This window comes from Oncorhynchus kisutch, linkage group LG18 (assembly GCF_002021735.2).
Source record: "Oncorhynchus kisutch isolate 150728-3 linkage group LG18, Okis_V2, whole genome shotgun sequence".
NCBI lineage: Eukaryota > Metazoa > Chordata > Actinopteri > Salmoniformes > Salmonidae > Oncorhynchus > Oncorhynchus kisutch.
This window is the reverse complement of record NC_034191.2, coordinates 82,012,207-82,030,077: the sequence shown is the minus strand read 5'-3', so window position 1 is coordinate 82,030,077 and position 17,871 is coordinate 82,012,207. Positions and strand designations below refer to the sequence as shown.

General features: G+C 50.6%; 1 protein-coding gene across 2 annotated transcripts in view; it reads right to left on the bottom strand.

Moving 5' to 3' along the window:
- Nucleotides 1–16,279, bottom strand: part of LOC109882051 (divergent protein kinase domain 2A-like) — a 93,880-nt gene extending 77,601 nt beyond the window's left edge. For both annotated transcript variants that reach the window (XM_031796898.1, XM_031796899.1), the window contains exons 1-2: nucleotides 15,825–16,279; nucleotides 351–1,240 (exon numbers count right to left, since the gene is read on the bottom strand). In XM_031796898.1, coding sequence (XP_031652758.1) covers nucleotides 351–1,004 — 654 coding nt within the window. In that variant the 5' untranslated portion in view covers nucleotides 1,005–1,240; nucleotides 15,825–16,279. The remainder of the gene's footprint in view (nucleotides 1–350; nucleotides 1,241–15,824) is intronic.
- Nucleotides 16,280–17,871: the final 1,592 nt, after the last annotated feature.

Here is a 17,871-nt window from a genome sequence, read left to right as displayed (position 1 = left end):
CCAGTGTACGGTATACTGCCCAAGCCTAGTTTATTTATACAATACCCCAGTATACGGTATGCTGCCCAAGCCTAGTTCATTTAAACAATACCCCAGTATACTGTATGCTGCCCAAGCCTAGTTTATACATGTACATTCTGGTGAAATTCTCACTGTAGAGCTCTGGGAAAAGACCTAACAGTATAACTGGCACCTGGCTTCTCTAAAACATGTCAGCAGTCTTGACACTGCATCTCACTCAGAAGGTAATAACCAATAGGAAACAACGAAGACACCTTTACCTTTTAAATACAGTGACACAGAGGAAACACGAGAAGAGAACAGGGTATTAGAAAGGCCTTAGTTCCTACCTGTAGTAGGAGGGGCTCAGGGTTGAAGGCCAGGGTCATCAGTAACTGCATCCTCTCGGTGTCCTTCAGGTTCTTCAGCAGGAAGCTGCCAGAGTCTTTGGTTTCGGCATAACGTCGCACCACCCTGTCCAGCAGCCTCTGAGAGGGGCAGTGCACCAGGTCAGACCAGCCCTCTACCACCTCAGGGGTCAGCAGCCTCACGTCCCCGTTCAGCCTGGCGAACTCCGTCTTGTATATGGCCTGGATGAGGTCGCAGCGCGGACGGCCAGTAGCTCTCTTACAGATCTTCTGGTCGATGTCCGCCAGCTCCTGATTGGATCCCAGGCGTTTGAGCACCACGCGCCTCGTCCCCTCACGCGGCTCTCCGTACTGGGCGAAGTACACGTTCTTGACGTTGAAGACATCCAGGAAGCGCAGGCGTCCCCAGGTCTCAAAGGACACCTGGCCGTTCATGAACTTCCTGCACCAGCTGGTGCCGAAGCAGGCGGGGCACTTGTTGAGGTTGATGAAGCGGCGGTCCGTCAGCTCGTTCTTCTGGAAGGAGGCGAACAGGTTGTGGGTGTTCATCAGGAGGATAACAAACAGGCCCACCACCAGCAGAAGCTTCAGACAACGGTAGAGACGACCCAGCTTCAGAGGCAGGAAACGCAGCATGGTGGGGCAGGATGGAGAGTTTAGGGGTTAGGGGGAACTGCTGAGAGTATTGTCGGGACGGGGGGACAGGGTGGCTATCCTAGCCTCACAGCCTCTCGGTCATGTTTCACTGGGGCATCAGAGGGCCTGGTAGGGGTGAGGCTGGCACAGTGGCCCCATGCCAAGATCTGGCACAGGTCTGTGAGTCATGTTCTCCCCGTCTGTGTCTGTTGAACCTTGAGCCTCGACCGGTGAGCCTGCAACCAAGCAGAGAGAGACAAAGAGAGAGAGGAGAACATTACACAAGATGCCAGCGAAATACAAAAGGGATACATTTCACAACAGCTGCACCAAGTCTCTTTTGATTCATGATAACCTCATCTCTGGGCTTCCTTCTGTACAGAAACGAGACGGCCCACAGCCCCTCACCTTCTGTACAGAAACAAGACGGCCCACCGCCCCTCACCTTCTGTACAGAAACGAGACGGCCCACCGCCCCTCACCTTCTGTACAGAAACGAGACGGCCCACCGCCCCTCTCCTTCTGTACAGAAACGAGACGGCCCACCGCCCCTCTCCTTCTGTACAGAAACGAGACGGCCCACCGCCCCTCTCCTTCTGTACAGAAACGAGACGGCCCACCGCCCCTCTCCTTCTGTACAGAAACGAGACGGCCCACCGCCCCTCTCCTTCTGTACAGAAACGAGACGGCCCACCGCCCCTCTCCTTCTGTACAGAAACGAGACGGCCCACCGCCCCTCTCCTTCTGTACAGAAACGAGACGGCCCACCGCCCCTCTCCTTCTGTACAGAAACGAGACGGCCCACCGCCCCTCTCCTTCTGTACAGAAACGAGACGGCCCACCGCCCCTCTCCTTCTGTACAGAAACGAGACGGCCCACCGCCCATCTCCTTCTGTACAGAAACGAGACGGCCCACCGCCCCTCTCCTTCTGTACAGAAACGAGACGGCCCACCGCCCCTCTCCTTCTGTACAGAAACGAGACGGCCCACCGCCCCTCTCCTTCTGTACAGAAACGAGACGGCCCACCGCCCCTCTCCTTCTGTACAGAAACGAGACGGCCCACCGCCCCTCTCCTTCTGTACAGAAACGAGACGGCCCACCGCCCCTCTCCTTCTGTACAGAAACGAGACGGCCCACCGCCCCTCTCCTTCTGTACAGAAACGAGACGGCCCACCGCCCCTCTCCTTCTGTACAGAAACGAGACGGCCCACCGCCCCTCTCCTTCTGTACAGAAACGAGACGGCCCACCGCCCCTCTCCTTCTGTACAGAAACGAGACGGCCCACCGCCCCTCTCCTTCTGTACAGAAACGAGACGGCCCACCGCCCCTCTCCTTCTGTACAGAAACGAGACGGCCCACCGCCCCTCTCCTTCTGTACAGAAACGAGACGGCCCACCGCCCCTCTCCTTCTGTACAGAAACGAGACGGCCCACCGCCCCTCTCCTTCTGTACAGAAACGAGACGGCCCACCGCCCCTCTCCTTCTGTACAGAAACGAGACGGCCCACCGCCCCTCACCTTCTGTACAGAAACGAGACGGCCCACCGCCCCTCTCCTTCTGTACAGAAACGAGACGGCCCACCGCCCCTCTCCTTCTGTACAGAAACGAGACGGCCCACCGCCCCTCTCCTTCTGTACAGAAACGAGACGGCCCACCGCCCCTCTCCTTCTGTACAGAAACGAGACGGCCCACCGCCCCTCTCCTTCTGTACAGAAACGAGACGGCCCACCGCCCCTCTCCTTCTGTACAGAAACGAGACGGCCCACCGTCCCTCTCCTTCTGTACAGAAACGAGACGGCCCACCGCCCCTCTCCTATCTCTGGGATATATTGTACCTTCTTACAACCTCCAATAAAACATTATTTTAAGAGTGGAAAAGCAGAAGACTGTTTCTGATGGAACGTTGAGGAGATGTTCCACATGGGCTGGGCGATATATCAGATTATTATATCAAATGCCTGTAGAATAAAGTTTTGCTTGTTTGTTTTGTTTGTCTGAGCGTTTATGTCCACTTTCTCTCGTCTATTTGGTCTCATCTCCTTCTGTGCGGTGTCCAGCTTTGATTTATACACACGCCGAGCCCCTCCCCCCACGCCCCTCCCCCACACCACTCACCTCGAGCCCCCCCCCACGCCCCTCCCCCACACCACTCACGCCGAGCCCCTTCCCCTCCCACCAAGCCCCTCCCCCGTGGGCTAACCACTAGCAAATATATTGGTTCTCCCTTTCAAATGGAACAGGACCCTGTGTGCTTCACAGAAGATAACCTTAGGAGTTTAACCTTTGATCAGCAGAGTTGCCCTGGATGGTTTTAATCTAGCTTTGAAGTAGACGGCATGAAAGAGCCTGGTGTCACTACAGTAACAGCAGAACAGAGACCTAGAGAGAGTGAGAGAGAGATAACCATATTTCAGTCTCTCCCTGTCTGGTTTGGTCCTGAGGGGTAATGTTGATGTATCTGTAAGGTTCACCCGGGGAGCCGTTAGCCAGGTTCACCCGGGGAGCCGTTAGCCAGGTTCACCCGGGGAGCCGTTAGCCAGGTTCACCCGGGGAGCCGTTAGCCAGGTTCACCCGGGGAGCCGTTAGCCAGGTTCACCCGGGGAGCCGTTAGCCAGGTTCACCCGGGGAGCCGTTAGCCAGGTTCACCCGGGGAGCCGTTAGCCAGGTTCACCCGGGGAGCCGTTAGCCAGGTTCACCCGGGGAGCCGTTAGCCAGGTTCACCCGGGGAGGAACACCTGGGGAGGATCACCCGGGGAGCCGTTAGCCAGGTTCACCCGGGGAGGATCACCTGGGGAGGAACACCCGGGGAGCCGTTAGCCAGGTTCACCCGGGGAGGAACACCTGGGGAGGTTCACCTGGGGAGCCGTTAGCCAGGTTCACCCGGGGAGCCGTTAGCCAGGTTCACCCGGGGAGGAACACCTGGGGAGGATCACCCGGGGAGCCGTTAGCCAGGTTCACCCGGGGAGGATCACCTGGGGAGGAACACCCGGGGAGCCGTTAGCCAGGTTCACCCGGGGAGGAACACCTGGGGAGGTTCACCTGGGGAGCTGTTAGCCAGGTTCACCTGGGGAGCTGTTAGCCAGGTTCACCTGGGGAGCTGTTAGCCAGGTTCACCTGGGGAGCTGTTAGCCAGGTTCACCTGGGGAGCTGTTAGCCAGGTTCACCTGGGGAGCTGTTAGCCAGGTTCACCTGGGGAGCTGTTAGCCAGGTTCACCTGGGGAGCTGTTAGCCAGGTTCACCTGGGGAGCTGTTAGCCAGGTTCACCTGGGGAGCTGTTAGCCAGGTTCACCTGGGGAGCTGTTAGCCAGGTTCACCTGGGGAGCTGTTAGCCAGGTTCACCTGGGGAGCTGTTAGCCAGGTTCACCTGGGGAGCTGTTAGCCAGGTTCACCTGGGGAGCTGTTAGCCAGGTTCACCTGGGGAGCTGTTAGCCAGGTTCTTGTAGGGAGTCAGAGATTAAAAGCCACGCGGCTTGATAAGAACTAAACACCAGGAAGGGAGAGAGAAGCCCAGGCTTGACATAGCAATAACCTCACATTACAAGCCCCCTAACAAATTCTCTGCACAGACCGTCAGCCCATCAAGCTGGGTCGCTGATAGAGACACGAGGCAGCAGAGCAGTAGCTCCCGATCTGGGTCGCTGATAGAAACACGAGGCAGCAGAGCAGTAGCTCCTGATCTGGGTCGCTGATAGAGACACGAGGCAGCAGAGCAGTAGCTCCCGATCTGTTCAATAGCAATACAAGAAGACTGATGAAGTGGCTTTGTTAAATTCACAATGGCTTTGACCATGAAAATTGCCCATTCTCAATTAGAGCTCATTAAGACATGGCTATTAGGGCCGCTGCTAACTTGAGAGGGAACAGCTAACGAGCAGGAGAGGAGCTAGCAGCTAGTGTGATTAATGCGTGTCGATGACCTCCGTACGGCGCTCGTCGACATGGCAAGAGACAGGAAGTGACACGGGACTGGGAGCAGCGAAGAGAGCAGACACACAGGACGCCACACCTGTCTGCTTACTGCAGCAGGTCCAGTCCCCATTACTTTCCTGTAATGCTACGTAAAGGAACCAAGCTGAGACATTCACCCAGCAGCACTTCTCTCCTCCTCAACCCTCATTCCACCAGACTAGCTAAAAAGACATTAGAATTACTGATTTGAGAAATTATGCACCCATCTAGCAGCGCCGCTTTGCATTTTCCTTGGCTTCACGTAAAATAAATCTGGTTATCTCAACACGGAGAAAAAAAGACTCCTGCACAATTTCTCATTTGCCAGTTCCATTGTAAATTACATTTCATTGAGCAAACTAATTGGCAGAATCTATATCCATTCCAAGGTGCACATGAGATCATGTGGAACCATTGCCTTAAGCACGGTACACAGAACAATAAACTATTCATATTTTGAGCATTTCCATATTACACCCCCCCCCCCTCCCCCTCTGCCTAAAAATGAACAGGGGGGGGGGAGCAGGACAACACCAGCGATTTAATACTGTCTGAACATTTTATTAAATTAAAAAAAATTAAAAAGCCTCATATCGAACTTTGCATTCGTATTCAGACACAGGGACGGGGGGGGAGGGACAGGGACGGGACGGGGGGGGGAGGGACAGGGACGGGACGGGGGGGGAGGGACAGGGACGGGACGGGGGGGGAGGGACAGGGACGGGGGGGGGACAGGGACGGGACGGGGACGGGACGGGGGGGAGGGACAGGGACGGGGGGGGGAGGGACAGGGACGGGACGGGACGGGGGGAGGGACAGGGACGGGGGGGGGACAGGGACGGGACGGGGGGGGAGGGACAGGGACGGGACGGGGGGGGGAGGGACGGGACGGGGGGGGAGGGACAGGGACGGGACGGGGGGAGGGAGGGACAGGGACGGGGGGGGGGGGAGGGACAGGGACGGGACGGGGGGGGGGACAGGGACGGGGGGGGGGGGAGGGACAGGGACGGGGGGACGGGACAGGGACGGTACACAGAACAATAAACTATTCATATTTTGAGCATTTCCATATTACACCCCCCCCCCTCCCCCTCTGCCTAAAAATGAACAGGGGGGGGGGAGCAGGATAACACCAGCGATTTAATACTGTCTGAACATTTTATTAAATTAAAAAAAATTAAAAAGCCTCATATCGAACTTTGCATTCGTATTCAGACACAGGGAGGGACAGGGACGGGACGGGGGGGGGGGACAGGGACGGGGGGGGGGGGGAGGGACAGGGACGGGACGGGGGGGGAGGGACAGGGACGGGACGGGGGGGGGAGGGACAGGGACGGGATGGGGGGGGGGACAGGGACGGGACGGGGGGGGGGGGACAGGGACGGGGGGGGGGGGGGAGGGACAGGGACGGGGGGACGGGACAGGGACGGGGGGGGAGGGACAGGGACGGGACGGGGGGGGGGACAGGGACGGGTGGGGGGGGAGGGACAGGGACGGGGGGACGGGACGGGGACGGGACGGGACGGGGACGGGACGGGGACGGGACGGGGGGGGAGGGACAGGGACGGGACGGGGACGGGACGGGGGGGAGGGACAGGGACGGGACGGGGGGGGGGGACAGGGACGGGGGGGGGGAGGGACAGGGACGGGGGGACGGGACGGGGACGGGACGGGGGGGGAGGGACAGGGACGGGGGGACGGGACGGGGACGGGACGGGGGGGAGGGACAGGGACGGGGGGGGGAGGGACAGGGACGGGACGGGGGGGAGGGACAGGGACGGGACGGGGGGGGGCAGGGACGGGGGGGGGGGGGGACAGGGACGGGGGGGGGGACAGGGACGGGGGGGGGGCAGGGACGGGACGGGGGACAGGGACGGGGGGAGGGACAGGGACGGGACGACGGGGGGCAGGGACGGGACGGGGGGCAGGGACGGGACGGGGGGCAGGGACGGGACGGGGGGGACAGGGACGGGGGGAGGGACAGGGACGGGGGGAGGGACAGGGACGGGACGGGGGGACAGGGACGGGACGGGGGGACAGGGACGGGGGGGGGACAGGGACGGGACGGGGGGGGGACAGGGACGGGACGGGGGGGGGACAGGGACGGGGGGACAGGGACAGGGACGGGGGGGGGGGGAGGACGGGGGAGATTGTAAGAGAGAGGGTAAGTAGATTGGGAGAGAGAAAGGGAACGAGAGCAAGAGAGAGATAGCGCACGAACACAAGAGGTAAAAACTGATGTCGATAAGAAGCCTCAAAAGGGACGGCTGCCTGGCTGCTTCCTACAACAGAAGAGTGTGAGTGGAGACGTCGGCTGCGGTGGAGGAGGTTAAACATCTCCTGCATGATATGATCTCTATTCAAGTAACATTTACCGTGTGGCACGGAGCTCCACGAGGAGCAGAGAGATCAGGGAGGGGGGGTATCAGAGTTCAGGCCCACATCAGGGAGGGGGTATCAGAGTTCAGACCCACATCAGGGGGGGGGGGGGATATCAGAGTTCAGGCCCACATCAGGAGAGGGTATCAGAGTTCAGGCCCACATCAGGAGAGGGTATCAGAGTTCAGGCCCACATCAGGAGGGGGTATCAGAGTTCAGACCCACATCAGGGGGGGGGGGGGGGGGGGGGGGGATATCAGAGTTCAGGCCCACATCAGGAGGGGATATCAGAGTTCAGGCCCACATCAGGAGGGGATATCAGAGTTCAGACCCACATCGGGGGGGGTGGGGGGGATTTCAGGCCCACATCAGGAGGGGATATCAGAGTTCAGGCCCACATCAGGAGGGGTTATCAGAGTTCAGGCCCACATCAGGAGGGGTTATCAGAGTTCAGGCCCACATCAGGAGGGGTTATCAGAGTTCAGGCCCACATCAGGAGGGGTATCAGAGTAGTTCCCCAGAACAGTTGAGCCTGTCACTGTGTTTGTTGTGAATAGTGCAACAGGAGAAAGCAATTAATGTATTTTCTGTAAAGGGAAATTGTAGTGCGACACATTGGGCAGGAAATAGCTTCATTTCATCAGATGACAGAAGTGCAACACTGTTTGTCTCTTAATTAACTACTCGAGTAAAATGCGCTCAGTGAAAAAGCAAGGTGTTGTTTGCTACAATGACGCACGGCCATCATTTCTAATATTTATCATAGACAGAATGTAGCGAACTACATTTCGTAATGTTTTGCTTAAGTTCATCTTGCCTTTTACCCGAGAAAAGCAGGCTGGCTACTCCGAGAAAAGCAGGCTGGCTACTCCGAGAAAAGCAGGCTGGCTACTCCGAGAAAAGCAGGCTGGCTACTCCAAGAAAAGCAGGCTGGCTACACCAAGAAAAGTACCAGAGAAAAGTAGCTACACATCAGTCAGAGCTGTCTGCTGTTAATTGTGCTCATTGTGTTAGCATTCTGGTAATAGAAACCCAATGGGCTTTCTGCCACCTCGTGTATTAAGACAGTCATACTGGAAGTCTCAGCATGAGAAAAGGATTGTATGACGACATGAACATCTGGATAGCACCCAAGACCAGGGCTTACCAGACAGAGACCAGGGCTTACCAGACAGAGACCAGGGCTAACCAGACAGAGACCAGGGCTAACCAGACAGAGACCAGGGCTAACCAGACAGAGACCAGGGCTAACCAGACAGAGACCAGGGCTAACCAGACAGAGACCAGGGCTAACCAGACAGAGACCAGGGCTTACCAGACAGAGACCAGGGCTTACCAGACAGAGACCAGGGCTTACCAGACAGAGACCAGGGCTTACCAGACAGAGACCAGGGCTTACCAGACAGAGACCAGGGCTTACCAGACAGAGACCAGGGCTAACCAGACAGAGACCAGGGCTAACCTCTGGCTGTTGGAGGAGAGTAGGCATGGCCAGTAAACCATAAAAAGCCTACTGTATACCGGGGTATTTTGAAATAACGTCATTTTCATTTTTGGGGGTTTGGGGTGAACTAAAGCTCGGTGCTACACATCTTTATTTCCAGCTCAGGGCTCTAGCTACGATTTGGTTTGGCTAGCTAGCTAGGGTTTGGCTAGGCTAGCTACAGTTTGGTTTGGCTAGGCCAGCTACGGTTTGGTTTGGCTAGGCTAGCTACGGTTTGGCTAGGCTAGCTACGGTTTGGTTTGGCTAGCTACGGTTTGGTTTGGCTAGCTAGCTAGCTACGATTTGGTTTGGCTAGCTAGCTAGCTACGGTTTGGTTTGGCTAGCTAGCTACGGTTTGGTTTGGCTAGCTACGGTTTGGCTAGGCTAGCTACGGTTTGGTTTGGCTAGGCTAGGGTTTGGTTTGGCTAGCTAGCTACGGTTTGGCTAGCTAGCAAGACCAAGCTTCTCGGTTACAGCAGAGACAATCTAACCTCTCCTGTAACTAGATCCCTGCTGCTTACATTTGTTTTGTGCATAAGTTATTTTTATAAATAAATACATTTGAAAAGAAATTGCACCCCTTGTGTGCACTGCCAGTAATACCATATACTCTGGTATGGTACAGGAACAGTATGAAGGCATGACACTCTGGATACTACACAACTGTACCTCTGACCCCACAGGGCCTGCTAAGGAGAGGAAGTCTGAAACAAGCCCTGTAAGAGACCTTACACAGAAAACAGCAGAGTAATGAGATGACTGACTGGCTGGATGAATGACTGGCTGGATGAATGACTGGCTGAATGACTGGCTGGCTGGCTGGATGAATGACTGGCTGGATGAATGGATGACTGGCTAGCTGGCTGGCTGGATGACTGGCTGGCTGGATGGATGGATGAATGACTGTATGAATGAATGACTGTATGAATGAATGGATGGATGAATGACTGGATGGATGAATGGATGACTGGATGGCTGGCTGGCTGGATGAATGACTGGATGGATGAATGACTGGATGGATGAATGGCTGGCTGGATGAATGACTGGCTGGATGAATGACTGGCTGGCTGGCTGAATGACTGGATGGATGAATGGATGGATGACTGGCTGGATGAATGTGTTAAGGTACTTTCAGCTTGGATATGGTTGATGAGAGTCCATGATTGAATCCAGACCCGGCTGATTGTAATACAGATGTACCCTATCCTAATACAACTGGCAGTGAAACTTAAAGCAATGTTTTCATTTGAACAGACCTCATCCTGCCCACAGAACTTGTGTTTCGAATTAGAGGCCCCGAGACCCCAAGGTGGGTCCCATCCTCCCCAAGCCAAGAACCAGGGAGAGATGGAGGGAAGGCATGTAGCCCAAGCCTGGGACTGGGGTTGAGGGCACTTACATTAGTGTACACTACCAAGGAATCACTGTTTGGAGTGGGCGCCAAATTACCTCATCACCACAGAACTGCTGCCAGAAGGTGAAGAAGAAAAGTCTGAGCACCCAGGCTCTCTGAAGCATGAAGCGGTGCTATATTAACCCTGGCTCTCTGAAGCGGTGCTATATTAACCCTGGCTCTCTGAAGCATGGAGAGGTGCTATATTAACCCTGGCTCTCTGAAGCATGAAGCGGTGCTATATTAACCCTGGCTCTCTGAAGCATGGAGAGGTGCTATATTAACCCTGGCTCTCTGAAGCATGAAGCGGTGCTATATTAACCCTGGCTCTCTGAAGCATGACGCGGTGCTATATTAACCCTGGCTCTCTGAAGCGGTGCTATATTAACTCTGGCTCTCTGAAGCGGTGCTATATTAACCCTGGCTCTCTGAAGCATGACGCGGTGCTATATTAACCCTGGCTCTCTGAAGCGGTGCTATATTAACCCTGGCTCTCTGAAGCGGTGCTATATTAACCCTGGCTCTCTGAAGCGGTGCTATATTAACCCTGGCTCTCTGAAGCGGTGCTATATTAACCCTGGCTCTCTGAAGCGGTGCTATATTAACCCTGGCTCTCTGAAGCATGAAGCGGTGCTATATTAACCCTGGCTCTCTGAAGCGGTGCTATATTAACCCTGGCTCTCTGAAGCATGGAGAGGTGCTATATTAACCCTGGCTCTCTGAAGCATGAAGCGGTGCTATATTAACCCTGGCTCTCTGAAGCATGAAGCGGTGCTATATTAACCCTGGCTCTCTGAAGCGGTGCTATATTAACCCTGGCTCTCTGAAGCGGTGCTATATTAACCCTGGCTCTCTGAAGCATGGAGAGGTGCTATATTAACCCTGGCTCTCTGAAGCATGAAGCGGTGCTATATTAACCCTGGCTCTCTGAAGCATGGAGCGGTGCTAAATGAATGAATGCTCACACAGCGGAGTTGAGAGAAGAGGCCCGACTCCTCACACAGCGGAGTTGAGAGAAGAGGCCCGACTCCTCACACAGCGGAGTTGAGAGAAGAGGCCCGACTCCTCACACAGCGGAGTTGAGAGAAGAGGCCCGACTCCTCACACAGCGGAGTTGAGAGAAGAGGCCCGACTCCTCACACAGCGGAGTTGAGAGAAGAGGCCCGACTCCTCACACAGCGGAGTTGAGAGAAGAGGCCCGACTCCTCACACAGCGGAGTTGAGAGTTGGGATCATCATAAAGTTTGCCGGATGTTAGGAGAAACAAAACAGCTTGTTACAGAGAAAGACAAGACACCAGAACAACCAAGGGGGCAACAGGTCACCCTTTAAACAGAATGACAGAAGGTTAGCAACGATGACAAGAGCAGAAGGTGCAAAATGACTTTGTGTGAACGAGGCGTCGTGAGACCACAGGATCAGATAAAATCATGTATGGCTACATTACTCCTCCCACCGTTACTCCTCCCACCGTTACTCCTCCCACCGTTACTCCTCCCACCGTTACTCCTCCCACCGTTACTCCTCCCACCGTTACTCCTCCCACCGTTACTCCTCCCACCGTTACTCCTCCCACCGTTACTCCTCCCATCAGAGAGAGACAGAATAGAGCACAAAATAAAGAGGGAGAAATGAGAGAAAGAGAGAGTAGTCTAGTAAACTGATCAAAGAAAGATACGAAGAGGCAGGATAAAAGGCAGAATCTCGATGAGAATGGATTCACTACTGCAGTCATTTCCCCCAACGAGAAGTGGAATGGGGAGAACTACAGATGCCAAGGCCATGGACTTGGGGAGTTAATACTATTTTTTGTTTTTAAATCACAAAAACATTAAATCAGAGAGAGAAGCCTCAGTCCGCTCCTCCAGCTAGACTCCCAGCATCAGACACTGATGGATGAGGAGACAAGAACACACACCTGTAATGGAAAATTGAGTCCTCCAAATATAAGCACCAATTAGCCACGTCCCCAAACAAACAATGTTCCATTCATCTCACGCTTGAACTAAGGGTGGGCGATATAGCCACAAAAAAAATCATGACTCCATTCACATCTCCATCGTTGTTTGTTCTCTAAATAAGAGAGTTACTGTACAATAAAAAATGGCAAATACACTTCATTTCAAACAGTCAGCAATCATTTTTATGAATTCAAGGCTTGTGAAATTATACCTTGGCTAAATATAAGCCTCTCACAACCACAGACCCAATAATGATTTATTTATTTGATCAAAATTGTTTAAAAAATGTTTCTCTCTCCAATCATCACTGAACTGACTTTCAAGTCTATGAAAATGCCCTTTTTTGTGACAAATTTAACCAGAACCATACATAATCATCATTCACTTATCATGACTAATGTCTTGTAGCAGGCATTAGGCTATAGAAAACTAACACAGGTCTCATCAACAACCTCAAGCCCAGGCGCTGGTGATTAGCCCAGGCGCTGGTGATTAGCCCAGGCGCTGGTGATTAGCCCAGGCGCTGGTGATTAGCCCAGGCACTGGTGATTAGCCAGCTAATCTTTTACATTTCAAGTTGAGTCAAGGTGGATCTATCTGCTAGATAACAAGGTAGAACAGTTGAATAGTTATGAACACATCCTGCTGTTCGTCTCCAACGGTTTGAGACTTTTTTCCACATTGTGTTACGTTACAGCCTTATTCTAAAATGTATTCAATAGTTTTTCCCGCTCTTCAATCTACACACAATACCCTATAATGACAAAATGATAGGTTTATAAAGGTTTGCAAAGGTTTGCAAATGTATAAAATAAAATAAAAACTGAAATATCACATTTAAAAGTAAAGTATTCAGACCCTTTTACTCAGTATTTTGTTGAAGCACCTTTGGCAGTGATTACAGCCTTGTCTATTATATTTAATACATTTGCAAAAATATCTAAAAACCTGTTTTTGCTTTGTCATTATGGGGTATTGTGATGTCATTATGGGCTATTGTGATGTCATTATGGGCTATTGTGATGTCATTATGGGCTATTGTGATGTCATTATGGGCTATTGTGTGTAGATTGATGAGGGCGGGAAACTGTTTATTCCATTTTAGAAGAAGGCTGTAATGTAACAAAATGTGGAAAAATTCAAGGGGTCTGAATACTTTCTGAATGCACTGTATATCGCTGTTTAGTTAGGCTGTTGATTCAGATACGTCAACAGCTGGACATGCCTGCAGAGGAACTAGGCAGGGATATTGTTTAGGTTTGTTTCTTAGAACTGCTAGATTAGTTTCATATAGCCTCGACCCCACATCATTTCTAGAGTAAAACATGCATCAGACTGGCCCTTTGTAGAGTAAAACATGCATCGGACTGGCCCTTTGTAGAGTAAAACATGCATCTGACTGGCCCTTGGTAGAGTAAAACATGCATCGGACTGGCCCACAATCTGTCATTACAGAATAGCGTCTGACAAAAGAGTATCACGCAGCTTTAGTTAATACAGTATAAAATCAGGGACTTAACGTCTTCTGGAAAGACAATCAACATGGAGTCCCCAGGTAATACATTACATAGAAAATGACTTCAGCTCATTTAGATCTCTGTAGAACGGACATGCATTACATCTAGTCATGTCAAGCTCATTTAGATCTCTGTGGAACGGACATGCATTACATCTAGTCATGTCAAGCTCATTTAGATCTCTGTGGAACGGACATGCCATGTGTACTAACCATGTGTATGTGACAAATACAATTTTATTTGATTTGATTTGACATGCAATACATCCAGTCATGTCAAGCTCATTTAGATCTCTGTAGAACGGACATGCATTACATCTAGTCATGTAAAGCTCATACTTTCACGGAGTTACAGTGAAACAGAAACAGCATCTGAACTCTTCTTCCAGAGGAAGTGGTTAAATATTGACCTATTCGGAGTTGTACCCAACGGGGGGGAAGAGAGAAAGCATATATAGCCAGAATATGAAATTCAAAATTTCTCTATTCATTTGAAACTTGTGTGAGTGTAATGTTTACTATTCATTTTTTATGACCTATTTCACTTGATTTAAATCATAAGTTTACCATGCCATAAAAGCGTCAGAAATTGAATTGAGAGAGTTGAGAGCGCGACAGGGAGAGAGAATATAGTTGACTAGCCAGTCATCCAAGCAACACAAAAAGCCCTCCATCAGTGTCCCTGTTGTGGAAGAATTGTTAGTTCTCTAGTCGCTGAGATGTGAATCTCTGAAAACAGCTAAATATAAATGCACTGTATTTTTTTATTTAACCTTTAACTAGGCTAGTCAGTTAAGAACAAATTATTATTTATCATGACGGCTCTACCCCGGCCAAACCAGGAAGACGCTGGCCAATCACGGCCGTTTGTGATTAATCCATCACAGAAACTAATTTCTCATCCAGGATCATCTCAGGATCATCTCATCTCATCCAAATTCCTTCCAGGAAATTAAAAAGATGATTTTTTTTTTTTTTTTCTCTGACTTTCTCCATTTAAAGAGACTATTAAAGAAGACATAATTGATATGCACATATGTTGATATTGGCAATCACAAAGCAAGATTATTTATTTTTTGGTCTGATTTTCAAAGGTAGATTTCTTTCCCTCCCTGATTGGTGCCCACATGCAATCACGAACACACACACACACACACACACTCTCTCTCTCTCTCTCTTAAGAGATTAATATCGCTCGATTGCGATCGAATTCGAGGTTGGCTCACTGGAATCCAGTTACGTGATCTCAAGCGCCTAAAAACTGCGCCAAGAAATTTGAAACCATTTTGCAAGGCTGTCGGTTCCTTGCAACGGAAGCATGGCTCTCTCTCAATAGAACCTTCTTAGTTAACCTCAACATTGTAGTCACAATGACCACAGTATCAACAGTTGACATGTCATAGATGAATATTACGAGGCAGCTGGATAACAGAGTTAGTTATATAAATCTTGTCTTAATTGCTAATTGACTTTGAGTATTTAACTACACCATTTCAGGACAACAACAACAAGTTTACTTTGGAAGTGATTGTTGGCTCAAGATGAAATGAGACAGTGACAGTGTAGCCTAGTAAACAGCCTACTGTCAAACGTCACCAGAAAACAACATGATAGTTATACTGTACTCAACATAGGTGTAAAATAATGTTGTTAGGAGCCACCAGAAGTGACTGGTTAGTTAGTCTACCCATTTCCTTACCCCTCATCTAGTTTACACTGACCATTCCTATTGAGAGAGTTAACCATTTGTACATCGTTACAACACTGTATATAGTAGACATAATGACATTTGTAATGTCTTTATTCTTTTGAAACTTCTACATGTTAAAATGTTTACTGTTAATTTGTATTGTTTATTTCACTTTTGTATATCATATTCATTGCTTTGGCAATATTAACATACGTTTCCCATGTCAATAAAGACCCTTGAACTGAAATGAGTAGCAAACTGGCTATGCTTCTGTACCGCAATATCTGTTTTAGAGGTCTTGGATAAATCATTTACATCTCTTAGCCAATTAATAATTCATCCGATTAACGTAAACTCGCTCAAACTAGATACCTTGAGACAGTCCACTTGACAATGGCTTGGTCAAAAAGTATAGTTCTGCAAAAGACGGTCAAAACTGTGAAACAAACCTGTGTGACTTTCTTCTTGTTTCTTGTTGTGTCCGCGGTGTGTGAACGGTACTGTTCAGTCGAGACAATCACTCTACGGAGATCGTTACTTTATATTACCGACGACGACAAGATGATGATGTTTATTCCATTGCCAATATAAATCCTTACTAGAGAATAGTTTCAACGAGCTATCCATTCCAAGCATGCAGCCATTGGAGCTAGTCTGCTAGCCTGCTAGCCTGCTAGCTAGTGAAAGTAACAGTTGTGATGTCGGTTCTTAATAATAAACCCATTCGTCTAACAGGATCTTTCGGATTTCACCAAATGTAATATTTGCAGTTAGTGAAATGTCGTGTTTTTAGTATCCATTTTTCTACCGGTTTCGGCGTGTAGCTCCGTAGAAGAACAATATGTCTCTGTCTCTCTGTCTCCAACATCTCCACAATAGATTCCGCTCGGACTTTTTCAACACCCAAAACCTTACTGTTTACGACAGGCGTCGTCGATTTACGACACGGGTTGCTAAGCGAATACTCTAAAGTTGTCTCCGCGGCAGCTTTGTCACAATAGCCTTAACTTTTCCCCTTTGTGTATATTTTGAGCTGCCTTGAGGATAGATATTTTTTTATTTATCCAAATCAATGTTGTTGTTTTTTTGGACTGTGCTTTACTTTATGAAATAAATTACACTATGGCAATTTTGAGCTTTAAGAAGTTGCAGCTCTGTCATTGGTTTATCTCTTTCTGTCTTCTGAAGAGGCAAAGAAAATGTGTGGGGGGGGGGGGGGGGGGTGAATAATAATTAGGTTGACGTTATGATAATACATATGTGTATATATCCGTTCTTAAGACATAATGTATTCCTTTATTTATCTGTTTTCTAATGTTACCAATAAAGTGTTTTGCAGTGCAGTTCTCCTCTAGCTTTGGTCTACTGCAGAGACAGCATCGTAATGTGGACATAATGTGACTGACAGTCAGATACATAGAGTTGAGTTGTATGGGGCAATGTTGCGGTAATGTATGTGTCTTTCTGCCCGCTGCATTCCTTGACAGCGTGACAGCTGTGGCAGGGCATGTAGCTGCCCGATGATGCATGAAACTGGGCCAGAATCAGGAGCGGCAAAGGCAGAGTTGGACAGGATCCTAGATGAGGAAGGAAGGGGCCATCCTGCAGAAAGAGTAACATCTGTGGAGAGAACCAGGGGGGGTGCAGAGAGAACCAGGGGAATTCAGAGAGAACCAGGGGAATGCAGAGAGAACCAGGGGAATGCAGAGAGAACCAGGGGAATGCAGAGAGAACCAGGGGAATGCACTGAGAACCAGGGGAATGCAAAGAGAACCAGGGGAATGCAGAGAGAACCAGGGGAATGCAGAGAGAACCAGGGGAATGCAGAGAGAACCAGGGGAATGCAGAGAGAACCAGGGGAATGCAGAGAGAACCAGGGGAATGCAGAGAGAACCAGGGGAATGCAGAGAGAACCAGGGGAATGCAGAGAGAACCAGGGGAATGCACTGAGAACCAGGGGAATGCAAAGAGAACCAGGGGAATGCAGAGAGAACCAGGGGAGTGCAGAGAGAACCAGGGGAGTGCAGAGAGAACCAGGGGAATCCAGAGAGAACCAGGGGAATGCAGAGAGAACCAGGGGAATGCACTGAGAACCAGGGGAATGCAGAGAGAACCAGGGGAATGCAAAGAGAACCAGGGGAATGCAAAGAGAACCAGGGGAATGCAGAGAGAACCAGGCCATGAATGTTTCATTGACTTCTATATGATCCTCAGACTAGTTGGATCTCCATGCTTTGGAGAGATAGGATTGCACATGATAGGGCCTAGTACAAATGGGAAAATAATATTTGGTGTGTTTGTCTATGTGGATTTAGTGTTTGTGTTTATCCTTTCTTTCTTTTTTTATCTCCAGTTTAATTGTGTTGAAATTGTGATTAGAGACATTGAACTAATCAGGGTTTTGTACCCAGCTGAACTTCTGAAGATGTGGGTGTCTGGGTGTAGAAATGCTCCACACAGTACGCCCCATACCATTCTCACAGGCCATGCTATATA